The sequence below is a fragment of the Miniopterus natalensis genome, chromosome 17 (genome assembly GCF_054644295.1).
Source record: "Miniopterus natalensis isolate mMinNat1 chromosome 17, mMinNat1.hap1, whole genome shotgun sequence".
Classification (NCBI taxonomy): Eukaryota; Metazoa; Chordata; class Mammalia; order Chiroptera; family Miniopteridae; genus Miniopterus; species Miniopterus natalensis.
The window spans coordinates 15,818,356-15,846,173 of record NC_142097.1 but is presented as its reverse complement, the minus strand read 5'-3'; the positions used below and the strand labels follow the sequence as shown (position 1 = coordinate 15,846,173).

General features: G+C 38.1%; 1 protein-coding gene and 2 pseudogenes across 1 annotated transcript in view; 2 read left to right on the top strand and 1 right to left on the bottom strand.

Annotated features, from left to right (window-relative positions):
- The window catches only part of EFCAB5 (EF-hand calcium binding domain 5), an 85,019-nt gene extending 60,490 nt beyond the window's left edge, over positions 1-24,529 (top strand). Inside the window, exons 19-28 of the mRNA XM_087826481.1 lie at positions 6,635-6,924; positions 8,688-8,857; positions 9,344-9,572; positions 11,113-11,265; positions 14,905-15,008; positions 16,936-17,189; positions 18,407-18,693; positions 19,117-19,213; positions 23,957-24,139; positions 24,446-24,529. Coding sequence (XP_087682607.1) covers positions 6,635-6,924; positions 8,688-8,857; positions 9,344-9,572; positions 11,113-11,265; positions 14,905-15,008; positions 16,936-17,189; positions 18,407-18,693; positions 19,117-19,213; positions 23,957-24,139; positions 24,446-24,477 — 1,799 coding nt within the window. The 3' untranslated portion in view covers positions 24,478-24,529. The remainder of the gene's footprint in view (positions 1-6,634; positions 6,925-8,687; positions 8,858-9,343; positions 9,573-11,112; positions 11,266-14,904; positions 15,009-16,935; positions 17,190-18,406; positions 18,694-19,116; positions 19,214-23,956; positions 24,140-24,445) is intronic.
- On the bottom strand, positions 435-2,636 carry LOC148091230 (eukaryotic translation initiation factor 4E pseudogene; annotated as a pseudogene).
- LOC148091229 (U2 spliceosomal RNA) lies at positions 4,554-4,642 on the top strand (annotated as a pseudogene).
- Positions 24,530-27,818: the final 3,289 nt, after the last annotated feature.

Here is a 27,818-nt window from a genome sequence, read left to right as displayed (position 1 = left end):
TTGCTGGGTAGAGTAATCTTGGTTGTAGGTCCTTCTTTTCATCACTTTGAATATTTCTTGCCACTCCCTTCTGGCCTGAAAAGTTTCTGTTGAGAAATCAGCTGACAATCATAAGGGTGCTCCCTTGTAGGTAACTAATTGCTTTTCTCTTGCTGCTTTTAAGATTCTCTCCTTGTCTTTAACCTTTGGCATTTTAATTATGATATGTCTTGGTTTGGGCCTCTTTCTGTTCATCTTGTTTGGGACTCTCTGTGCTTCTTGGACTTGTATGTCTATTTCTTTCACCAGGTAAAGGAAGCATTCTGTCATTATTTTTTCAAATAGGGTTTCAATTTCTTGCTCCCTCTCTTCTCCTTCCAGGAGCACCATGATGAGAATATTGGTATGCTTGAGGTTGTCCCAGAGGTTCCTTACACTCTCTTCATATTTTTGGATTCTTGGTGTGTTTTTTTAATTTTTACTGTTCTGATTGTTTATTGCTTCTTCATATTCCAAATTGTTGATTTGGTTCTTGGCACCCTCTACTCTACTGTTGATTCCCTGTAAATTATTCTTCATTTCAGTTAGTGTATCATTCATTTCTGATTGGTCCTTTTTTATGTCTTTGATGTTCTCACCAAGTTTCTTGAAATTCTCATTAAGTTCCTTGAGCATCCCTATAGCCATTGTTGTTGTTTTTTTAAAGACAATTCACCGTACACATTTTATTTACAGTTTTGTACACTGTCTTAATATGAATGGGACTGCTTTTCTACTTGAGCCATTTTTTAATGAAAGAAAATAACCTAAGTAATACAAAGTGTTAAAATACAGCATAATGATACAAAAACAGACATACTAATTCTAATTAGGAATGTAATTATGATGTTACATTTTTTATAATCCACAATTATGTTTAGGAAATCACACAAACATAGATCACTGATTTGAATGAAATGCATAAATTTGTTACAAAGCTTTGTAGTTACAAAAAAACAAAAAATTACCAAAGAATGCCCCAAATTAATGTTTATTCCACCTTTGTGTCATATTCGTGGATCCTTCACCAATATTACATGAGGAAAAAAAGCAAAAGCAAAAGCAAAACAAATGAAAAAGTGAAATCAGAATCACTAATGTCATCAAATAGGGAAACAAATAAATTAAAATCTAGCAGCCACCAGCAAGAGTACAGCAAAGACAATGCTGTAAAAAGAAACAAAGAAAATTGCTAGAAAACTGTATGCATCATACTCTTTTAAACCAGCAAAATATGCTCCTGCATACAATGGAACATAAACAGAATTATTTTCCTGTAGGGTATAGAAATGCAAGTTTTTAAAAAATATTGTGGATGGGTAAAATGTGTTTGTAATAGTAATTCTTCTAGCTATTACAGAATGGGCCAGAAACACATTTATGGATCCTGGGGATGATGTGTACTGTCATTCTTTGATTGGGTAAGTGGACACTCTAGGGGAAAAAGGAAAGAAAAAAAAGGATGAACATGGAAGTACAAGACAAAGGCGAATGAGACTTCTCTTATATCTTTGCAACATTTAGATGGAAATCAAATTTAAGTGCAGTCCACTCTGCTTTTGAAGAGGCTTTGGTTCAGCTCCCAAATCTCGATTGCTTGACGCAGTCTCCTATGAAAATACTCAGAAGGTGTCTTCTTAAACAACAAACCTATTTTTAGTGGTGGAGCCGCTCTTAGTAGCTGTGTCTGCATGGGACTGATAACCAATCACTATCTTTGGAGGAAGTTCTAACCTTTCCTTGTATACCCTCCCTATATGTGTAACAGATTCTCTGTTTTCACATTCAGTAGTCCATATTGCTATCTTATCACCTTTAGCTCTAACATTAACAACAGCTCCATATACATCATCACTGTAGTCATCAAAAGATTCTCCAATAAGGCACAGCAGTGTCTCTAGCCAAAAGCAATTGAGGTCACTTTGTCTCTGCTGTTTGTTCAATGTAATTAGCCATCGTCCTCCTCGTTTGTTTTTCTCATCTTCCCACATAGGCTTAATACCATCCTTAAAGAGTGAGTAGTCACAGCCAGGCATTAAATTACTAAACAGCTGGATGTGGTTGTACAGAGCCCAAAAGTCTTCAACAGTATCAAACTCAGAGATCAGCCGAAGGTTTGCTTGCCAGGTTTTGCTTTTATCATTTTTAAAAAACCAGAGTGCCCATCTGTTCTGCAAAGGATGTTTAATATAGTGTTCTGGGTTAGCAACCTCCTGGTTAGATTCTGTTTTCTCTTCTTCTACTGTAGGTGGGGGATTAGGAGTAGGGGTGGTTTCCAGTTCCACAGTCGCCATCTTAGATCGATGTGATCGCACAACCCTATAACCATTGTTTTGAACTCTGTATCTGATAGTTTGCTTGCTTCCATTTCATTTAGTTCTTTTTCTGGAGATTTCTTCTGTTCTTTCATTTGTGACATTTCTTTGTCTCCGCATTTTGGCTGCTTCCCTGTGTTTTTTTTCTACAAATTAGGTAGAGCTGCTATGTCTCCTGGAATTGGAAGAGTGGCCTTGGGTAGTAGGAGTTCTATAGAGCCCAGTGACTCAGCCTCCCCAGTCACCTGAGCTGGGCACTGTAGGTGCCCCCCTGTGTGGGCTGTGTGCACTGTCCTGTTGTAGTTGAGCCTTAATTACTGTTGGTGTCTCTGGGAGGGATTGACTCTCCAAGCCAATACTGGATCTTTCACTAAAAGGCCACATGAGCAAGGGCAAATGATTGAATCTCTGTAGATCCAGGTGTCCTCATTTGTAAAATGAAGGAGTAAGACACTATGGATTCTAGAATTTAAGGAACCTGAAAATAATGTTATAAGGATGTTCAAATAATGTTATAAGGATGATAAAAGTACAGCAGGAGGGATAGGTAGAAAGCATAAAATGTAATGGGTTAAGCCAAGCAAATAAAAATGAGGAAAGTAATGAGGAGGCTGCCAGAAGAATCTGCTGCCAGAAGAAAATGTCTGCAAGCAGGAAGAACAAATTATTCTCTCCAAGGGTAGACTCATACAAAACAACTCTCTCTGAACACATATTGGTAGCCACCTGGCCTGTGGAGATGATTGTTGAACTGATGGCCATATGAAAGATAAAAGGCAGATTCTGTTTAAAAAGGTAGAAAATTTTAAATTCGAACATTAGCTAATAACAAATTGGCAAATCTTTAAAAAGCTCTTTTTTGTTTGTTTGTTATTTTTGCTCTACCCTTCTTATCCATTTCTGTGACCAAAATTAAAAATTGGAATTTAAATAGGATTAAGTCGCAGAATTAGAAATTCCTAGAAATGTTTCTGCTGGTGTCCTTGAAATGGAAGTTTTCTATATGGAAGGGGCAACTTGAAACTTTTAGCCTGTAATTTCCCCTTTTTAATCAAGTTTAATATAGCCTAATCTTTTGAGCAGAATATCACATATAAAAAGCTGTAGAAGATGTGACCTGTCTACATTGTAGAATTTAAGAGAAAAAATCGCTCTTCCCCCATTACTTCTCATGGAATAGCTATTCATGTTTATTGGCTATGTCTTTTAGTTTCCTATTAAGTGATAAGAATTGCTTTAATATATAAATTTCTATTTAAGTAGGACATATTCTCTTAAAATTATAACATTTTGGTGAATCATTCTGTAACCAAATTCTCACATTTATTTATAAAGTCTCATTGAAATACTCAAAGTGTTCCTTAAAGAAACTGCAAACTGGACAAGTGGTCAGTGTAAAACTACTGCTGTTTTTTCACTCTGGAACAAGGAATCTCTCTAAGAAATGCCTCAGTCTTTCCTTGATTTCCATACCTTGCCATTTTTGAAGATTACAGGCAGATTGTTTGTAATTCTTCCTTCTTTTAAGTTTGCCTAATGTTTCCTCATGATTACATTCAGGTTGTTCGTTTTTGGCAGGAATGTCATATAAGTGATGCTGTGTTCTTCTCAATGAATGCTGTTAGAAATCTCCTGATAAAATGATATCTGTCAGGCCCCTCTATTTCAAAGTTACTCTTCTTTCCCTTTGTAATTAATAAGTATTTTGTGGGTATTTTGAAACCATGTAAACATTCCATTTCTTGTCAAACTTTTTTTTAAAAAAAAATATGTCTTTATTGATTTCAGAGAGAGGAAGGGAGAGGGAGAGAGAGAGATAGAAACATCAATGATGAGAGAGTCATTGATCGGCTGCCTTCTGCATGCCCCCACTGGGGATTGAGCTCGCAACCCGAGCATGTGCCCTGACGGGGAATCGAACCTTGATCTCCTAGATCATAGGTCAGCGCTCAACCACTAAGCCACACCAGCTGGGCTCCTGTCAAACTTTTTGTTTATTCATTCATAACAGTATGTATTCATGGTTTCCTATTTTATACAGTGGGTTATAATTCAACACTATCATTATAACGCTCATGTTGTTTTAGATTTTACCCATGGGACTCCTTTCAATCTGTTTCCTGTGTCCTCCCCTCCCCTCTAATATTTTATTATGAAAAATTTAAAACATACAGCAAAGCTGGAAGAATTTCACAGTGAGTATCTATATATCTACGACCTATCGCTTCTCGGCCTTTTGGCTAAGATCAAGTGTAGTGTATATATCTACGACCTAGATTTCTATCATTAACATTTTACTAACACTTTTTTATTAAATATCTATTCATCTCTCCACCCCTCTGTCCTTCCTTCTATTTCTCTTATTTTTGATGCATTTCACATTAAATTACAGACATTCATACACTCATCCCTAAATACTTCAGCATGCATATCATTAATTAGAGTTTGATATATGCTAAAAGTTTTTTATCTTAACAAAGTGGTTAACCAAAAAAGGACTCTAGTGGTTCGTGTGATGGAAAACTCCTGGGCTAGTTCAGGACACAATTAGATTTGGGGGTTCAAATAATGATTTTTGGACAGGTATCTGCTTCTTTCTCTTTCTCTCTCTTTCAGTCTGGCCCTGTTCTCTTGTGTGCTGACTCCACTTTCATACACTCTTTCCCCTCGTGTGACCAAGTTCAATCTCACGTCCTAACATGTTTATTCAAGTCTAGTGAGAATAAGAAGGAAAATGCCCCCTTCCTAATAATTCAAGTAAAGAGTCTGGCATTAGTCTGGACTAAATCAACTACTCTGGCTAGGGGAGTAGAATGTCCTGACTGGCTTAGAGCTGAGATGCATGCTCCACCACTAGAACCACAGGTGGAATCCTACACAAACAAATGAACTGAGGTGGGAGTGAAGTAGTTTCCCCAAAGCAAAATTTGGGATACACTGCCAGAAGAAAGATGAGTGGACGCTACAGAGCAAAAATCAGCAAAAATCATATAATAAGATGACTAAAAGAGGCATTTTAAAACAAATAATTGATATAAAATGAATGCTATTATCTTTCAGGTAGAAATCTTGTTGAGGAAAGACAGATTTTGAGCTTTAAAGAGGAAAGGTACATACTCTATGACTTATTAATTTATAATAAATGTCAAATAAACTTACACATATGCACCAGGAGACATGTACAAAAATGCTTATAGCACTGTTCATAAGAGCAAAATATTGGAGACACAACCTACATGCCCATTTATAGGAGAATAAATAAACTGATGATGGTCTACTTACAGAATGACATACTATACAGTGGTGAAAATGAATGAGCACAGCCACAGGAACAACATGGATGTATAAAGTAGCATAATGTTGAATAAAAAAGCAAGTCTCAGAGAAGTACATATAGTATGATGTACTTTTTCTAAAGTATACAGACAGACAAAACTAAACCATATATTGCTTAGAAGTACACATCCAGGTGCGAGTGTGTGTGCATACACACCCACACCCACACAATAACACTGTTGGGAAAACAAAAGGAAGGAAAAGGTAAAGCAAAAGAAACATTTCAGGATATTGGTGCAGGACATGGGGAGGCAGGGAGTGGAACAACAGCAGGGGCACAGAGGAAAATGTAAGTTATTGGTAATGTTTAGGTTTGGTAGTAGATCATGATTGTACTATAAAAAAATAAAAGAGAGATGTGGGTGCAGAAGTGTGCAAGGCACAGTCAGGGATCATGAGTAGGATGGGAATACTGAAGTAAATAATTCCTATATGGTGTTATGGGCAAGTATTATTAGAAAATGGCCTGGACCCAAATATACTTTGAGCCAGGAAATTGCATAATGCAAGTTGTGTTTTAATTTAATTTTATAAATATTAATTGAGCCTTACCACTGGTACTCCAATCATAAAGTTATTAATACTGGTTTAGTAGTATAGGAGGGAGTAGGAATGGAGAGGAATGTCCACAAGATACACTGTCAAAGACGAGCAGGATAGAATTAAGTGGTCTATTAGAAATGGACGGTAAAAGGTAGGGAGAACCAAAGTTGGCCCTGGAATTTCACCTAACTGGTATAATTAAATAAACAAAACAAAAAAGAGAAGATGACATAGGAGTCATCTTGAGTTTAGCATAAGAAGTCACCGTAAGATGTTCCACTGGGCTTAGATGCCTTTGATATACCTGGTTTTTCAAGGGGGGCAGCTGTCAGAGACTTCCGTTTGCTGTAAGAGAATAAAAATTTCTCCCACAGATAAATGAGCTTTTGATTAGTCCTTGGTTTTGTGTTTATGTCTTTTAGCTAAACTACATGCTCAATTTCCAAAGCCACACTCTGGTCATGAAGTGAGGTTGTCTTCAGAACAGTTTCGGAAATACATAGAATTGGTTGTATCTGAACTCAGGGGCAATGACGATCACGTTCTGGAAAGCCTTGTGGAGTTTCTGATGACTACTTTAGAAAGGAGCCATGTTGAGGGTCTGAGGAATAGTGCCAGACGGAAGTGGCTGCACCAAATACAACGTGCTGCAGAGACAAGTGGGGTATCCCTGGAGCCAGTGTACACTGAGACCTTTAAGGCCCTCACACAGGTATGTTTTCTAAAATGATACATAAGAAGAAAAATCTCACATTAAGTGATGTTTAATGATTGTAAAGGAGGAGCACACTAAAGTGTCTTAAAATTTGCTGGTACTGTTATAAATGTGGTGTGTATTTTTTCTTTTTAATATATTACAATGACCCCAAACCTAGGGAAGATGCAACTGGAATGAGTGCAGGTTGGCAAGGTAGAAGCAGACAGGAAAAGTATAAATGACAGAATTATATCTTGGGATTTCTAATTTCATTTGTACTGAGACTCAAATAAACCTAGAACAGAAAATAGACTGATACAAAAAAAAATACATATAGGGAGATGTGCAAGGAGGTCAAACTACATCTCCCTTTCATGATGTTTTAGGAGTCAAGTAAAAAAGGAACGGTTTAAATCATAAAGTTATTATAAAGTGGAATTCAACATCACACAATTTTTCATGGCACTGCCTAGAAACAAGCTGAGACTATTACAGAATCCTGTCACTTAAAACACATGACCCTCATGGGCCACTGTCCACAGCTTTGCCACCCTCTCAGAGACTCCCAGCTTGCAGCTCCTTCCAGACAGAAATAGCATGGTCATCTTCTACATATATCATAGTTTCCATTGGTCCAGAGAATATGTGTGGTTTGAGCTCAGCTAAATAACAACACTTGATTATTGGAATCATCTCCTGAATGGCTGAAGTTTCCAATGTAGTTTGAAATGATGTGACTAGGAACAGGAGACCAATCAAGAAAAAGAGGTATTACTCCAACTTGCTTCAGAAATCTGCAGTATTCCAACAGAAATCTCACTACATTTTTGTTACTCTATAGATTTTTTTTATGTAGAAAAGGAGAAATAAAGGTGGGGGGGGAGCATGAAAGCAAACCCAAATAGAAAGAGGAGACAGATATCAAGGAAAGTATCTCTCATGTCCCCCAATTTATGGTGGATATGTTTTAATATATATGTTAACACATAATATTCTTAGTAGCATAGTAATATTTTAGGTACAGAAAAATTTCAGTTATTTCAATTAGAAGTAGTAGTTGCATCAAGTCTACAATCTGGGGCACCCCAAAATCCTTTCCTAAAATGACATAAATCAAATGTCATAGCCAAACTATATTAAGAATTCCTTGAGAGCATTTTTCCATGTTCACATCATAGTAGATTAAGGTTAAGAAATATGAGTGAAATGAAGCCATTTTCTTGCCCCAGCTCTCTAAAATGATTACTTTTAACTAAAACCCAGACAATATGACTATAGTTCAAAGGGATCCATATATACACACACACATATACATATATATATTGATTTGAGAGAAGGGAAGGGAAAGAGAGAAAAACACCGGTTTTATTCCATTTATTTATTTGTTGGTTGTGCCCTGACCAGGGGTTGAACCCACAACCTTGGTGTATCAGGACTACACTCTAACCAACTGAGCTACCTGGCCAGGGCCAAAGGGATCCACGTTTTAAAGCTTTAAAATTTGAGTAGACTTTGAGGGGTTTTTTGTTTGTTTGTTTTTTAGTAAACCAGTCTAGTTGGCATAAAGCAAATCCATTTCACTCACTAAATCTCAGTTTTGGGGGCCAGCTGTGGTGTCAGCCTCTTTCCTCACTGCCAATGAGAGTTAATGAGAGTCTTCATTATTTATTCATGAAAATGAAATGATTGGGGTCAGAGGCACCAACTGGCTAACGAAGGGAGACGTGATTAAGAAAATAGCTATTGGTAAATACATGATCAGAAATATTTTGCCATAGGATGCTCAAGTCCATGGAAATAAGAAGATCAGTGCTCACATTTCCCTCTTAGAAGAAAACCGACTACTGCCTGATAGAGGGCGTGTCCTACTAAGGAATGTAGCTTGTACTTTAGATGATGCTCCATTTGTACTGAACAACGTGCTCTACAGGGACATGAAGGGAATCAGGTAAGAATGTCTTGAAAAGGTTGGCTTCACCCTTCTAAATAATAATAATTCCCTTTCTGAAGTAAGTTAGCATTGAAATCCTAGTTAGCTGCCCAAGAAAGAAATGCCTCAGGTCAACAATGCTTCTATAGTGGGAGGTGATGGGTTTCCAGTCTCAGATGATTTCACCTGAGTGTTTCCAGAGTTCACCTTAGAACTACATTATTTCCCATGTAGGGATCCTGCTTCACAATATCAGCTCAATTATTTCTGCCTGCTCTTTGAAGTATGTCTCTTGCATCCTGTTTATATATGTTTTCTCTGTTATGACCTAAGCTTGTTTTTTAAGTCTTTCAAGTCAGACTCTCCAACTGGTAATTTTATGAGTCCACTTCTCTGACATGTAATGCCAATTATTATGAATGGAGAATTGATCTGGTTTCCTGCATGGTTTAATCTAGAGCTCCTCCTGTGTCTTTCTCCCATCTTCACATTCCTATTCCTCAGCTTTACAGTAGTAGATAAAGGGATGCCAATACATGTCCCTCAAGTTCAGCACCACGGGAACATTTTCTTCTGGAACCATTCCCGTCAGAAGAGTGATCAAAATGGGTCATTCCTGGCTCTGCCTCTTCAGAATGCATGTATGAGAATTTTTGGGGTCTTGGCTGTTGATACCCTAAGAGATCCCCAGAAAATAAACATCTTCTTGCCTCATGAGATCAGATTCTATCAGGTAAGTCAGAGAAGGATTCTTTCATAGCAATGGTAGAATGGCTTCTCCTTCTATACTTTTTAAAAAGCAGAACCTGAAATTAGATGAAGGTAGAGCTATGTGTGCAGATCGTGTTGTCATATTGGTTCCAGTCCCCTGTGTGTATGGTCAGTCTTTGGAGAGGTTCCCCATTACCCATGGAAGAACTGTCAGCCTCAGTTGCACATCTATGCCTCACACTCTCTGGGAAGATTATTAATATGTGTCTCATTGCATTAATCATAGAAACAGAACTTTATGCTGTAGAATCAAAATCCAACTATAAGAGCACTAAGGCCCACATAGTTGGAATGGGTTTTTAGAAAGAAGATACTTATGTTTATTAATAGCAGTACCTAGAAATCCTTTGCTCTTTCCACAAATGGTGCTAAATATGATATGCATTCCCATAGCTCTTGATATCAGTGTTATAATTTTTAAGGATAAAGAATGAAGGAAAAAGCTTAAGTTTCAGGCACTTTTAAGACTGTAAAATAACTGGATCATTTCTACAAGCACTTAAATTCAACTTTATGAATGGAAATTGCAATGGAGGAAGATTGAAAGCCTTGATAGAAGCAATGGACTGGGATGTAGCAGCAATCAGAACTTGTGCCCTTATAATTTGTTTCCCTGTAAGCCCCTGGCTCTTTATATTTACCATTATTTTAAAATTTCTCATCCCACTTACTGTACGAATAACTGGAAAGTGGTAGAACCTTTTTGTCTGGCCATATTTTTAATAATAAGATTCAGTTTCATCTGACACAATGATATGAAGATATTTCGAAGCAAAATGGAGGAGTACAGAGTTATCAGTAGGTGAACTATACACAGCCTTGTTGGAGAATGTGTGAAAATGAATTACAGATTTTCTAGTCCTTGGAGGTAAAGGCTCTTGTGTTACCCTTAGATGCTTTGGGTCCTAATATAAAATAACACATATTTTTGAAGAATTTGTGGTTCCTAGAATTTCCTGACAAGACCACAGATGAGTTCTAAGGACTTCCCATTGCTTCTCTATGGAACAGGATCATTTTGTGCCCAGAAGACTATGTAATCTAGCACGTTACAGACTTTGGAACCCACCACATCCTGTTCTGCTGATCTAATGACAGTAGCCATGTAAAGGTGGAGACATTAATATTGCATCAGATTAGGGCAGCTCCTATCCATCTGCCCATGGCTGGCATTCATTCTTGGCTTTTAAGCATTTTTTTCTCATTTCAAAGTTTATTTTGTTCTTCTGACACTATTTACTGACTGTACATATCACAGATTTCACTGGATAATTATCAGGAAAAATATAAGTTATGTGGATCTTACAGTAGATTTCTTCTTACACCTTTGATCTCTTGATGATTTTTTTTTCCACAGTAAAAGCTTAGAACACTGCCTTTCGAGAGCTGATGAATAATTTGTAGGAAGTAGATTATCATTAATGAAAAAGATAATCCAATTGATGTATTACTAATTATTTTGCTATTTTAAAAAGGCAATTAAAAATTTTCTGTCTCTACAGGGTGTTACCAAGGTCTTTAGCACTGCCTATCACTATGTCCACAGCAGGGAGCACATCCTGCATGTTGTGATTACTGGCATCAGTTGGCTCTACAACATGATACCAGGCATTACTGCCATCACTACGTACTTCATTGAGCCTTGCCCAGAGCAGGTAGGCAAGGCTGGGCAATGTTAGACCTTCCCAGGGTAACAGAGTTTCTAGATGTTATTGTCTTGCCAATCTTTTAAAGCCATATTTAGTTAGCTATTAGGCTGACTGGGGATATAGTTCCCACGACACCAACTCAAGACCCTTGGTTATGAGTGGCAGGAATCTATCTCAGACTGCCTTAGGCAAAAAGGGGAATTGATTGACTCATGTGACCAAAATGAAGAAAGGACAGGTGTCAAGTTGGCTTCGAGGATGACCAGATCCAGGGATTTGATGCCATCAGGCTGTCTCATGTTCTTTCTCTCTCTAGTTCTCATAGTTGCTTCCTTCTGAACTTTGGCTTTGTAATTCCAGCTAAAGATGGGCTTTCTCCACAAGGCAAGCCAGATGCTTAGTAGCTGAAAAAGAATCTTTCCTTTCTATTCCAATTTGGAAAACCCAAGAAAGAAAACTCATTTTTATCTATTCTGAGATATGCCTATGGCCAGGATGGGGAGTTTACAGTAACTGGCAGTTCCCACCAGAGTCGTATGGGTGAAGTGGGATAAGGCGCTGCTGTTTTAGAAGGACACAATTACATCACACCATTTTTTTTAAAGGCCCTCTAGTTTTTGCTAGTTGTGAGTGCTGCTTCTGGGGTGGGGTGGGGTGGGGAGTTCCCAAGTGCCCTTGGAACTAGGGTGGATCACCCAGTATGTATGTGTGTATGTGTGTAGGGGAGGGGTGAGGATCACTTATTGTGGAGGCAGATCAAATCTGATAGGCCACAGTCACAGTGGGGCTGTAGTGTGTGGGGTCCAGGGAGGATTCCACTTGGCCAGTGTCTCTCCACACTTAAGCACCTTGTTGGGGCCTTAAAGGAAATGACACCTAAGGCACCGTGAAGGTTAAAATTGCCCGTATCAGTCAGTGAGAAGCACAGCTTCAAGGGTGTATAGTTTCAGAATCACAATGCTGCGGACAAGGGCACAAAGGCTACTATCTATCTAACCCAGGGTAATCTTATAAAGTCCATCCCTGAAGCGGGGTGGGAGGGACCACTCAGCAGCAGGGTCTGGGTGGGGTCACAGCCAGGCCTAGACCAGTACAGCTATCGAAGGATGTAACCTGTGGTTTGTCCTGGTGGAAGACCTATGGTGAGGTTTTGGTGTTAAAAATGGCTGAGGGTAGCTCTAGGGATACCTTTTTAAGCACTCATCTATTGTAACTTTCTAAGCCTCCCCCTCCCTCTTTTGCAGCCCCTCCAGATCTACTCTCCTCTCTTCTCTAGCTTGCTCTGTGCCTCAAAAAGTAGACAGTTAACAGTGGTCTCTTAAAAGCAGAGAATCTTTTCTGGCTGCAGTCCCTGAAAGATGAAGGGATGGGAGAAGAGTCAGGGAGATGACAGTGTGAGAAAAATTTGACACCCCGTTGCTGATTCTGAGATATATGGGGCTAAATGCAAAGACCCACAGTCTCTAAGAGCCAAGGGTAGTCCCCAGCTGACAGCTAGCAAGGAAACCAAGACCTCAGTCTTTTCTTTCCCTGGGGTCTCTGAGAGACAAGTGGCTAACACTTGGACATGATTTGCTATCTTAAGTCATACCAATGTAGGCTTCTGAAAAAACAAAAGCCAGAGATTAGCCAGTGCTTTCTGCTTTTCACCTCATAACATTTCCCTTCTAAGGCAATAGAGGCTCCACTTAAATGGGCAGGCGGGAAGGAGGGGAGAGTCTATCAGGAGGAAAGGTGCCTTTACCACAGTTAATGTTTCACATCCCACCATACGTAATAGAAGGCAATTTTTTTTCTACCTCAGGAACTTCAAAATGCTCTCATTTTGTCTGGAATATTCTCCCCACTTTGCCCCATCACCCTTAGTCCTACATGAAGCAAACTACAAACTTTATCAAGGGACATAAAATTGTTTTATAAAGCAGAAGGTCGTATCATGACTTTTTTCACAAGAAGACCATTTTTTAAAAATACACTTTCTTCCAAAAATTATTTATAAATTTAACAAAACTCCAAGAAAAATCCCTAAATTACTTTTCAACTGACCAAATTATTTTAATCTTCATCTGGAGGAAGAATCAACACATGAGAATAGCTATAAAAATGAGGAATGGGAGGGACTTTGCAATCTTGGTCTGGTGAAAGGACAGCTGAACCTACATGAAAGGTTAAAACAATTAAGGTGAGGTTGATATGTTGACTACATAAACATGTAAAACTTTCTTGCACCAAAGTTATAGAAAATGTAAAATGCTTTTGACTAACTGGGGAGAAATTACTGCATATCTGACAAAGGGTTAACATTACTGTACACAAATCAGTGAGATTTAAAATAAACCCAGTCGGCTGACGTGGCCCAGAGGTTGAGCCTCGACCTAGGATCCAGGAGATCGCAGTTTGATTCCCGGTCAGGGCACACGCCTGGGTTGCGGGATTGATCCCCGGTCGGGGGTGTGCAGGAGGCAGCTGATCAGTGACTCTCTCATCATTGATGTTTCAACTCTCTTCCTCTCCTTTCCTCTCTCTGAAATCAATAAAAATATATATATATATTTTAAAATTATTTTAAAAAAAGAAAAAAAAGCTAGAAGCCCAGCTGCCAGTGTGGGATAATCTTGACAGTTTGCTAAGTATTCTGTTGACAACATCTCATCTAAAGAGTTTGGTGGAACACTTGAAGTCACACAGTGCAGAGAGGCGAGAGAAACAGCTGTCCTTCCAAGCACCACTCAACACGTAGCTCATGTGGATCCTGTTATCACAGTTTCCCTTTGGATCAAAGAATTTTTTAAAAGAGGGCATAAAAACCTCGCTTTACTTCTGGTTGAATTAGTCTTTCCTACAGTTTAGTGTATTTTACAGAGTATGTTAATATCACGAACCAGTCTCCACCAAAAAAAAGTTGACCAAGACTCATGAGTCCAAACTCATCAAACTGTAGACATTAAAGATGCACATTTTTTGTATGTCAAGTATACCTCAATGGAGCTGTTAAAAATACATTAAAATATTCTTATAACTCATGTGTGTTATGACCTACAGTCTGAAAACCTCTTAGAGGGGAAGGAGACAAGGAAGAGAAAGCAAGGAGAATGAGAGGAGTGCTTAGCGAGGCAGGAGAACCAGGAGAGAGCCGTGTCCCAAAAACCACGCAAAGAAAGTGTATCGAGAAGGGAGTTGCTCACTGCATCAAAGGCTGCCAAAGGCAGAGGAAGATGAGCATCGGGGATCTGACTGACAGTGAGAGTCACTAGTAACCTTGACAAGAGCAGTTTTGGTGAAGTGGTGAAGACAAGGTCTCCCTGGAGAATATTTTTTATTGTACTTATTTTGGGGGCAGGGAACTTTTCTGTGTTTTCCAGATGTTCTACAGTGCACTTGTAACATCAGAAAAATAACATAAACATAGCATTTTATCACAATTATTTTAAAAAATACGTTTTTGCGTTTAAATGAATCTCATATTTTGAAATTTTTCTCTTGTGGACAGCTCATTCCTTAATGGTACTGAGTAAGTAAAATGTCACTGTACTTAAAACTAGAAGTCATCTAAACTTCTAATTTTTTCCTATTTGTCCCCAAAAGTTTTAATGAGAATATGAGGTCTAATTATTCCCCATAATGAAATCTCTTCCTCTTTTCAAGGGTTCAGACTATGTTTTACGCAATATGATGGTCACAGGGCCCCTGGGTCTAACAGAAATCCACAAAAATCCCCCTACCATCTTCAGGAAGACATGTATCTTCAGGTAGGAGCGACATCTTCATGTCTGTTTTGTTTGATTGCCAGAGCACACACCTGGTGTGACAGATCTGAAGACACAGCTTTTGCCTCGTAGTATTCACTGACTCTCATTCTGATTGGATTTTAGAGAAAATCTCCTGACTGCATGGGTCATATTAACTCCTTTCCCCCTCAAGTCCTTTTAAAAACAAATTTCATTAGTGTTTTATATTAAAATTGCATGCTTTTAAGCATGATAGTGTTATTTCTTTTATGATTTTCTTGCAACAAGGAATTCAACAAAACCCACCATGATTATGACAAACACATCCACACCACTTATCAAAGTTCCTCATCTCAATATTAGCTAGCTTGTGAACAAGTATATTTTATTTAAAGAAGACAGGCTGGGCAAAAGTGGAGAGTCAGAGAATGTTGTCTTCAATAAGTACTCAGTTCTAGGTTACTTCAAATGCCTCTCACCTGTAGAATACAAGGAACACTATTAAACTGTGGACAGATGCAAAACAGGTCTTAACTAAGAACACATCAATTGCAAAAGCAGCTGACTGCTTCTTAGGGAGGGTCAGTGTAGCCAATAATAACCTATCTCAGACTGAAGGATAAATTGAAACTTAAGTACCTATTTAATTAAATTTAGGTTTGGCCCCATGCCAGAATGTTCATTCAGTTTTAAGCTCTTTTCCACATAATTATTCCTTGTGGTGTTCACGAGTTTTACAGTAGACTTGTAGCACCCAGTCTCACAACCTTCGATTCTTATGAGTAACTTAGAGCAGGTGCCTTTTGAGAAACTCTGTTGACCAATCAGCTTTATCCTTATGCCTGGGAAGTTCAGCATGATGCATCATTACTATGGTTATCATAAAATCACACAGGGTAGGAGTAGCAAAAAAAAAAAAAAAAAGACATAATCTTACCTGTCATTATAGGGTTGATATTATGAACTATAAATTATAAATGCGCTTTTTGAAGCAATGCAAAGCACCCACATTTTTACAAATACCTCAAAGGAATGGCATCTCAATATTAATGTAGATGGGGGAGGAGGAAATGAGATAAAAAGGGATGTGTCTATACTAGAAAAAGAAGCAGCCACTGCATTTTTATGAAAACCTCAGGTCCCTCATTGAAGCAGATGCTGTCGATGCCCAGCCCAGATCCCCCACGTATCTTTTGCCAGATGTTGCAGGTGCTCCTGCCAATGACTCACACTGTAGCTTTCTCTGGAGGAGTGCCCTTGAGAGAGGTGAGCCTCCCACCAGGAGGTGCCTGAGAGTTATGTAAAGACCCTCCCCACAAATCCAGAGCAACTGAGAATCAATGACTAACAAAAGACCTCTTCCTTGCATCCAGGTGGGACAGATTTTGACAAAGTTTGCCTCCCAGAGCTCCCCTTGGGACCAGGCTGAGGTTAGACTTTACCTGAAATTACATTATGTAGTTTCCCCCCTTTCCTCTCCTGCTTTTCTCAGACCCTCACAGGTTCCTCCTGAGTGCACTCCCTCAATAAATCATTTACCTGTCTCAGGTTCTGCTTCTAGAGAACCTAACACACTCATCATTCCTTCAGGCATTCCACCAATACTTACTGGACAACACGTAAACAAACAAAAATATGAGTACCTTTCAGATAAGTATAAAACATAGTAAAGACAATAAAGCAGTGTCATGATGGGATGTGAGCCAGGTGCTGCTACTTTAGATTACATGGCAAGGGAAGGTTTCTCTAAGAGGGGATGAGTGAGTGAGCTGAGGCAGAGAGCTCTGTGAAATCAAGGGGTGAAGTGGTCCAGGCAGATGACACAGCAACAAGAGGTGGTGGGTTGAAGTGTAGTAGGCACAAAAGAGAGTGATTCAGTATGTTTGGGTGGAATGTTGTGAAAAGGCTGATGTTTTATATCCTTATGTTTATTTGGTTTTGGTTTCAGAGATTTCGTCTTTAAGTGTACAGACAGTTCAGAAGTTGTTTTGGCCTCTGTCTGTGGAGAAAACCACATTGTAATTCCACTTCGTGAAAGAACAGGAGAGGCTTTGGGAGCTCTCGATTTTAACATTGGCAAGAGTAAGATGTTGTTTTATCGAGAATTTAAAGATCTACAGAAAATGATAAAGGTGACCCAAGCTGCCTGCTATGAAATACTGGATGAATTATCTGGAGAAATAAAGAAACATCGTGTCTTAGGTATTGTGAATGTGGCGACAGTCTGGATTTATGGGTTTAATAAGTTTTTTTGGGGGGGAAATAAGTTTTAGGAAAATCACAGACAATGCAAAGAAGGATGTTTTCTAAAATGAGTTGTTGCAATATATAGATTTTTCACATGAAAGAAATTCCCTCATGTAGTCTTGGATTGATGAGTATGATCTATAAATTAGAGTTAAGGGTAAGAAATTGCATTTTCTTGGCTAGAATCACATGGTCTTATAATGAGAAGGCCTCCTAAAGGCAATATAGAGCTAGCATTTATTAAATGCCTCATCTTATACCAAGCACTTTAAATATGTTATTTCAATTAGTCCTTACCATAATTCTATGAGGTGAATGGTGATGCCTCATTTTATAGGTGAGAAAGATAAAGTTTACAGAAACAAAACAACTTGCACCAAATCACACAGTTAACAAGTGGTGGAGGGTGAATTTGCACTCAAGTTCAGGTGCTCTTTCCACTGTGTTACATAGCGTTAAGTCATCAGAACATCTCATTTTACAGATAAAGAGCTAAAGCCCATCAAAGTAAAGGTCCAATAGGGACAGAGCCAAGCTAGGGACAGAGCCAAGACCAGACCTCAATCCTTGTGATTCCACATCCATTCGGCTACTCTTGACACAAAACTAGTTTGTACAGAAGGGAGGAAGAAGGAAGCAGGGAAACCTTTGGCTACCTAGAAGGGAGTGAGTGGAATTAGAAGAGTAACACATGTGTGATTAAGCTGACAGTTTTCTAGCCATTACACAGGGTGGGGTGGGATAAGAAGAAAAAAATTCATGTCTTTTCAGTGTTCACTATGTATAAGGCCAAGACTAAGCACTTTACATATATCATCTCGCTTAATGTCCATAGCCCACCAGAGAAGCAGGAATCAGCCCCATTCTCACAGAAAAGAGGAGGTTCAGAGACAACAGAACTAATAAGGGGGAGAGTAGGTATTCAAACTAAGGTCTAACTCCAAAACACAAGTTTTCTTTCACCTTTCCTCAGAGCCTCTTCCTGTGAGTTTCACTAGGTGTTAACTTCATTTCTGCCTTTTGATTTCATGACTAGAGAAAATAATATTGTTTAAAACCGTAAGATATGATTTTTCCTAAAAAAAAAAAGTTTACTGTATTATGCTCAGAATCCTACAAAAAATGTAATGTATGTATTGACAACCATGTGGGATGTCATTCTGTTATTCCAGAGATTGAAAATGCAGGAGAAGTCCAGCGGGCAGGAGTTCTCTTCTTCCGAATCATGCTGCAAGAGCTGCAGGAAAGCCTTCAGAGGCTAACCGCCATGAACTTTGTATCACTGTTGCTCTATGAGAGCAGTCCTCTAGCACAGTCAAACTCTCTGCCAGACAGCGAGTCCCAAGACTGGGAAGCCAATGCAAAACTAATACGTGACATCCTAACAGGGGTTATCTTGTTCATTCATCCAGAGTTGGAATTATCAAGTGACTTAGAAAATTGGGATAAATGTAAACTGGTAAGTTTTTTTTTAAGTTCTCTTTTTTTGAAAAATAACCCACACAATTTTAGGCATGCAGCTCATAATTGCATGAATCATAAGCATACAGATGCAAGAATTTTTACACTGTGAAACATTTGTAACTCGCACCTAGGTTAAGAAACAGATCCTTAGCTGCATCCCAAAAGCCCTCCTTTGTACCCTCTCCCATCACCCCCTCATTCACATACACACACACACACACACACACACAGAGGGAGAGAGGGAAAGAGAAATACAGACATAGTCTCACCCTCAGGGTGACCAGAAGTCTGACTTCTAACACCATAGATTGGTTTTGCTTGTTTTCAAATTTATGTAAGTGAAATTATGTAAACTGGCAAATTGGGTACTCCAGTTCCACTTGCTGGTGATACTGTAACTTTTGTTCTTTGTTCACAGTACCTTAACAGGCACTTAGTTGAGAATATCTGTGCCTTTGATCCAACTGCTAAGAATGTAGAAGTTAATTTAAAGCTCATTGGTGAATGTATCAGAGGTAAATTTCTACTTAATTATGGTCTAAATCATACTAACAATAAAACAGTTCCAAGAGATATTTAAATAAAGCAAGTAGTTCACAAATTCAATTTTTAGGAAAAATAGTTCTGATTATAGTCTTTGAAAAGGAGGAACACGCTATAATCTACTACATTCCCCAAAATGACCGCCTCTGGCACACACGTGAGAATTCAGAAGCACGTCTATCTCCCACTCACTGACCGCATGCACACTGTTCAGCAAAAAACAAAAGTTGAAAGTGAACAGGGGCTGCAGTGAGGATAGGAAACAAGTACATTTAGCCAAAAGGCTATTATTATCTTTAGTTTCAATGAAGAACCAAAGAAAAGAATAGACCATGAGTCTTTATAGACTTGTATTGCAGACTTTTTGGAGGAGGAGACTCAGCAGGAATTGAGAGCATTGAGGCTCCCAGGTTGGAGGAGGTGATGAGCTCTTTGGCCACAGAGAACTGGCTACATATGAGAATCAGTAAATATACAGGGGTAGGCAAAATTAGGTTTATAGTTGTTTGTATGGAAAATACAATAACTAATAAATCATAATACAAGAATAAACTCTGTGTTTCATGTACTCACAACTGTAAACCTACTTTTGCTCCACCCGGTACATATATAAGCACATGTTCCTGTATGGGTGCACATCACCCCACCAGGCACCTCAGGTCATTTATGTGACTGGAACAGTAAGGGATACATTTAAAGTTTGTTCCTTTTTGTTACTCATAAGAAACTAATCATTAGTTGGGAAAATGGCTCTGTAGAAATTGCTCACTAAACCTATCCCTCTCCTCCCCCTTCCTGTGGAAACTCTGGATCAAGTCAGACTCCTGTGATACCTATATTAGGCCGAGAGGCTCAGAACCAGAGAGACTCCTAGGGCAAGAAGAACGAAAAGGCAACCCAGAGGAAGACAACCACACTTCTCAGGGTGTCTCTAGCAGTGGTCGTACGTAGCACAAGGGAAGCACGTAGCCGTGAGCCAGGGCGTGTGGGTGAGAAGAGGTCTTCTGGCCTAGGAAGGTGAGAGACTCCCAGCAGTCTGGGAGTGCTAGAGAATGAGAGAGAACACGAGATTCTATAAAAGTTACCATGAATTAATGGGGACTGCTGTTTAGACATTGGATCTCCTAAACTTAGTCTCCCAAATCCTTGCCTTTTTCTCTCCTATTTTGCATCTTTTTTTGTTTGTTTGTTTCACTTTCTGAGACATTCTCTCAGCCTTCTGATCCTACTGAATTTTTGTTTCTGCACGCTTTCATGTCTAATAGTTTTAGTTGTTGTTCTTCAAATATTTGCTTTCTGCAACATCTTGCTGTTTCATGAGTGCAATGCCTTATCTCCCTGAAGGTATTAATGATAATTATTTTTTAAAGTTTTCTTCTCCCTGTTGTTTCTCCTCTTTCCTTCTGTTTCAGTGTTTTGGTCTCTGTATCTCATGTTCTCTACATCACACTGGGCAACTTCCTTTCCCCAACCCCAGAAATGTATTCTTCAGAGAAGGCGACATAGAAAGTCTCTAGGCTGGGGGGACATCAGACACAGTTGAGAGGGAGAGTATCAGAGTGAAAACAGGGAGAGTATGAATGAGTCTACTGAATATTGCGATGCCTGTAGGCTTTCCCCACTAAGCTCCAACAAAAAGTAGTAAACAAAAGGCACAAACAACTGGTACTTATACCATTGGAGTGCAAGAAAGTAGTGCAAGGCTTTTATTTTAATAAATTTAACCCATCAATGTCTATTTTTTAATGTTTTAAAATAAATAATTTATAAATAAATATACATATATTGGGATCATGCTCAATATTTGTTACTGACAGAAGGACATTATCTAAGAGTTTGGAGACCGCTGCCTTAAAGTATGAATTTTTATAAAGATAAATTGCATTGATTTCAATTTGTACATATTTGATTTATAGCTACACCATTTAAAAAAGCCAATACAACATGATACTGTACAGAAGTTGTAATTACAATAGAAATGAAACTAATATACTTGCAAAAACTCAATGTTCAGCCTGCAATAAACTTCTACCTAAGCTTTGAGAACTCAAGAAAAAAAATGTAAGATTTAACTTAATCCATTGTTAAAGCAGAGACTCATAAATGGATATAATTAGAAATATTCCATAGCATCCTAATGTTTTAAGCAAAATGAATTCCCTATGTAACTGAAAGTTTGATTCAACTTGAATGTTTCAAAATCAACAGGTTTATACACAGATTCAAAGGTTGACTCAGCAATTATTTTAGCTCAGATGTCTTCAAATAATTTACTATAACCCTTACCAATGCAAAGCAAAAAAAGCATAAATTCTTATGGTTAGAATAGAAAAAAAAAAGCAGTATATCTGCTTGAGAGAATTGTGAAATCTGCGCAAACTACTGCAAAGAGCTGGCATCTACCCACCACAAGAGGGCAGCAGCGCTCAACCGCTGTTAAAGGGAACCCCACAGAGCAGCGATTTTCAACCCGTGCGCCACCGCACACTGGTGTGGCTCAAGAATTTCTAAAACATGCAATACCTGACTATTTAGTCAGGAGCACTGACCTCTTTTCCCTTAGATTGTCTAATAAAAAAATGACAACAGCCAAAACAACAATAGCTGTCAGGTGTGAATGAATCAAAATTATACTTTTTTTGTGAAATTGGCAAAAAATATATTTTTCGGTGTGCCACATAATTTTAGTAATTAGTTTATGTGTGCCATGAGATGAAAAAGGTTGAAAATAGTTGCCACAGAGCATTGAAGTCTTCATTAGAGGAATAGTTAAAGCCAGTTGTTAAAGCATCAATCTCTCATTGGAAAGGGCAGGAAACAGAAACTACTGGGCCCAGACAGGTTTGGAGTTTCTGTACCTGTTAACAATAAGACAGGAAATAAGCAACAGGGGCTTGTGAAAGGGAATGCCCTTGATCCCCACCCTCGTGCCCTTGAATCACCATGGCTTAATAATGGTTGCAGATAGGAACCTATTCATTTGGATACCAGATACGAACACTGTGGCAGGCGTCAATGGAAGAGAGCTCTTGATGGGCATTTAGGAAGGGGAAAATAAAAGCTGTGGGGAGCAGGAGAGCTCTTATATCTCAGAAAATCAGTTAGGACTGGTTTTTGAAGTGTTCTAGGGTGAACTTTTATTTAATTTAGATTCATAACGTTAAGATAATCAAAGTAATCTTTGCAGCCTATAGCATTACTTTGTTCCAGGAACTAATAAATACAAAAAGGGATCAATTATAACAAATGCACCTCAATATTTTAAGTATGTATGTTGATTGGTCTTGTATTACCCATAACACGAGATGAATCAGGTATATTTCATGTGCTCTCATGACCAGCATTTGTTTTTGTTTTTATTCATCATTGTCATTGTTGTTAAAGAGCTATGGATAGGTGATATTTAAAACCTCTTATTGAATTATAAGTATCATTTATGGTTTATTCAACTCAAGACAGCAAACATTTATTGGGTGAGGCATACACCTGAGGGTGGGAGGCACCTGAAAGGACAGTAATTAATATTTTTTTGAGCAACTACTATACGACAGATTTTCACATCTTTTCTCATTAATCTTCATACAATTCTGAAGTATTATCCCTGTTCTATGGAAGAAGAAACAGCCTCAGGACAATTAAGTGACCTGCTCGAGGGCACAAGACTCGGGGGTAGAGTCCAGATTGGAACCCAGATCTGTTCAAATCTGCAGTATAGTCTCTTTCCATTGGACCAGCCTATCTGACTATTAGTCATTGACTCCTGGGAAAAAGTAACTTTTATAAATGTCAGTTTAATAGTTTGCAATTTAACAAATGAACCATAATGGTATGCAGTGATTATATATTTTAAAATAATTTTAAATTAGGAAGTATTTCAACATAAAAGTTTGAGACTAACACCTGTGTAGTCATTATGGAGCCATATTCTATATCCAATCTTAACACTATGCATGTTTGAGTCAGACTTTTTAAAAGAAATAAAACATTATATGGCCCTGGCCAGTGTGGCTCAGTGATTAAAGCACCAGCCAGTGCACAGAGGGGTCACAGGTTTGATTCCCACTCAAGGGCATGTGCCTGCGTTGCAGTTTCATTCCAACCTGGTCGTTGAGTGTGCCAGAGGCAACCAACCAATGTTCTCTCACATCAATGTCTCTCTCTCCCTCTCTCGCTCTCTTCCACTCCCTTCCACTCTCTCTAAAAATTAATGGAAAAAATATCTTCCGGTGAAGATTGACAACAAAATATTATAGGAATAGTTGAGACTTTCTACCCCTCCCTGATCCTATTTTCTTTTCTTTCTCCCTAGAGATAATACTATTATGAATTTGGTGTTTATCATGCATGATTTCTTACTTTTAGCACGTTTATGAATCCATAAACAATATAATATTATTTTGCAGGTTTTAAAACTTTTAAAAATTGTATCCAAAGAACATATTATCCTGCACTTACATTTTGTGCTCAATAATGTTTTTGAGATTTATCCATATGATCTATGTAGCTCTAGTTCTTTAATTGTTGTTAAGTGCTGTGTAGTATTTCACTAGATGAATATACCAACAATTAATCCTTAGATATTTAAACAAGATCCTGCTATGGTTTTGACTCCAAACATATCTAATAGTGAACGTTCATTATAATACTAGAACTTATATTTTAATTTTAAAAAGTACAAAACTATACACACTAACATTTTTTTCCCCTTGGTGCAGGTCATTCCCGAATGGAAGTATGGAAATTTGGTAATACTGTCATGGAGTACCTATACCACTGGTCACACATCTGTGTAGCTCTCACAGAACTAAACAAAAAACGAAACAGTGCTATTACACCCCCATTGCCCTCCAAGACTGACTCCTGTGTGTATGCAAAAATGCCAGGTGGAAGCTTGCTAGGTAAATGTTAATGGAATTGGTGCTGTATTTAGGATATTTTTGTTATGTTCAGTTTTGTTAACTATAAAATATTTTCAATTGGGAGTGCCACATAGACATATTCTGCTCCTAGACACTTATCTCAGCACTTCCTAAAACCAAAAGTGCTACCTAAAGAAAAGTTTGATCTAAAAAATATCCAGTTAAGGTAGCCATAACCAAATGCATATTATAGAATATATTCAAAAGTTTCCTTTTAATTTTAGCTTTATATCTGCCATGGGACTATTATGGTTGATTGAATAGAGTTATTTTAATTCTTTTAAGGTAATGAAGTAAAGAAGAGACCAAAGACTTAGGGGAAAATGGCAGTTTTTACATCAAAAGAGTACCAAATAATAAAGATTTTAAGAAACAGACTGGGAATTGTTTTTCTAATTTTTCAAAGACTTATATGAGTACTACCCTTTCTCCCTCCTCATCACCCCCCCCCCCCCACTTTAACAACTTAAAGTTATTTCAACGAATAGAAGTTCTTGTGGGAAAATGTTTGTCCATGACTCATGGAAAAAAGAAAACACTTAAGAAGAAATAACAAAACCCTCTCAAGTTCAAGAACTGCAAAAAGAATTTATATTTATTTAAAGCTTGTTATTCCAGCAAACTTTACTGCTCTGTTGTGAGATTTCATCTTTGCAATAAAATATCTGATGACACAGTCCATCTTTAATAAAATTTAGGGAAATTAAACTTCATTTTCTTTATTAGGTTGACAAAATGTGATGTGTTCCAAACATCTTATAATTTGAGATTTGAGGTCCCTTTTTAACCTTTTCTGATAAGATGGCAGTGTTATTACCAGTCCTCATCTCTTGGATGATCGCATGCCCAGTTTTAACCTATAAGCCTTTTTTTTTTTTTTTTATTGGAAAGAGGGCTTTTCAGGACATTTGCAGCAACATTTCTAGGAACAATGTTCTTGAAGATATTAAACTGATAGCCACATATTCTCATGGCTTCAGAACAGCTTATAGAGTTCACTGTGAATACAAATGGTATTTTAGGCAGCAAGGGTAAATTTTTGTAGAATACTACCTTTTTAACTACTATCATGGGAATTAAGTTAACTAAAGGGCATTTAGCTTAATAATAAATACTATATTTGCATGGTGCTTAAACTTGTTTGAAATATTTTCACATACTAGGTCATTTTATTGTCCCAATAACCTGTAAGATAGTCTCGATATTATTATTCCCATTTTATAAATGAGAAAGTCTCTAAGAGTGATTGAGTTACCTAGGCCACAACAGCTAGTAAGAGGCAGGGTAGAGCTAGTATCCAAGCATCCTGATTTCTGGTTACTGCCCTTCCTAGCACTTCAGAAATCTCACTAATAGTTTCCAACCTTTACTAGACTAATGACTATGCATTCAGTCTTTTGGAAATTATTTTAAAATTAACCAGCAAGGCAGATTGGTTGAATGCATTTAACCAGCATTCAAGTAATATACAACCCTTAACACTAGGAGCTTACTTTTTAGTGAAGATGATGTTTCTTACACTTGACAAAAATTTAGCTATAGATTCATACTTAAATCTATTTGACTGAATAAGTGATTTCAACTGGTGTGACTATTTAGTGTCAGGTATTGCATGTTTTAGAATTCTTGCAGCACACCAATTGAAAATTGCTGGACTAAATAGATTTACTGATTTTCTTATATTTACTTCTACTTCAGAAGCCTAGACTTGATTAGTTGAATTTTTATTCACTCTTTCTCCACAACTTACAGGTAACAATGACGGTGTATGGTGCAGACAATCCAGACCAACTGAGCTACGCAGCCAGGGCTGTAAGGTTTTCTTGTATATATAAAGTGGTATATTTTTATTTATAGGTAGACTGTGATAAGTTAAAGATGTGTACTGGAAACCCTAAAGCAACACCTTTAAAAAGTAAGCAAAGGGAGCCCTGGCTGGGTAGCTCAGTTGATTACAGTGTTGTTCCAATACACCAACGTTGTGGGATAGATTCCTGGTCAGGGGACATACAAAAATCAGCCAATGGCCCTAGCTGGTTTGGCTCAGTGGTTAGAGTGTCGGCTGGTGGACTGAAGGGTCCCGGGTTTGATTCTGGCCAAGGGCACGTACCTCGGTTGCAGGTTCAATCCCCAGCCCCGGTCATGGCTTGAGTGGGAAGCAGTCAATCGATGTTTCTCTCTCACATTGATGTTTCTATTTTTTTCTCTCTCCTCCTTTCTCTCTCTCCCCAAATCCATAAATAAATAAATAAATTTTAAAAAAGAATCAACCAATGAGTGCATAAATAAGTGGAACAAACTGATGTTTCTCTCTCTAAATCTCTCTCTTTCTTCCTCTTTCTCCCACCCCCTTAATCTACTACCAACGGATTTCAGGTAACCCTCCCTCGTTATGTCTTTTATTTTATGTATAAAATAAGCTGCAAATATGACATTCTCTGGAACAGTTTCTCATCCCCTGAGATTTTGCAATTATCCGTTTGGCTCAAATAAACTCATAAAAAGTATAGGTTTGTACGTTTCTTGTGTCGACAATACTAATAATCACTTTAATGAAAATGTTCTAAACACCCAAATTAAAAGGAGGCAATTGTCAAGACTGGGTAAGAAAGCAAGACCCAACGATATGCTATCAGCAAGAGGTCCACTTTGAACATAAAGACACAAATAGATTAAAATAGGTTAGAAGGACAGAAACAGATATACTGTGCTAACAATCAAAGCTGGTTATGTTAATATCAGATAAAGCACATAAGAGAAATAAAGAGGATCATTTCTTCAATTCCAGAGAAAGAATTTTTTACGAGAGTGTTTGGAGAATGCTCTAGGCGTGATTTAGGCATCTAGACAAATCGTTAGCACCATTATTGCCTTTCCTTATTAATCACGTTTGAGAGGTCATGAAGTCAAAGAAATGGCATTTCAGTCCTGTTTTTAATTGAGAATAAACTTCTGACGATATGAAGGTTTTACACAGAAAGAGGGTCATCTCCTAATGGTATAGGAGTCAATGCAAGAGGACATAATAATCCTAAATGTTTCAACATACATGAAAGAAAAACTGATGGAATCAGGAGGAGAAAGAGACAAATCCACAATTATAGTTGAAGATTTAAACATCCTTCTGTAGAAATTGAAAGATTTCTTGGGCTCTATAAAGAGTAATTTGGAATGGGCCAAGAGTGAGTGCGTGCACAGATTGAATGCGACGAGAATTTTTAAAAAAGAGTATGGTATATGATTAATAATACCAGTGGTCCCACGGTATTATTAATCAATTTGGTCCTATAATGAGACACTATTAGCATATAGATTTTCATCTTCAGCCAAATTACCCTGAGCCAGATATATTCATACTGAACACCTCAGAGGGGGAAAAAAAACACACCGATAGCCTAGGGTAGCGGTTTTCAAACTTGAGTATCAGATTTACCTGGCAGGCTCGTTAAACTACAGATTTCTGGGCCCCACCCCAGGGTTCCCGATTCAGAAGCCCTGGGACAGAGCCCGAGGATTTGTATTTTTAACAAATTCCCGGGTAATGCTAACCTGCTGGTCCCGGACCACATCTTAGGAAGCACTGGCCTAGAATTTTGTCATTCTTTTCTTCCCACTCATTTCGAAGCAGTCAGTTTCCACACGAAACCGAAAGGCTCGG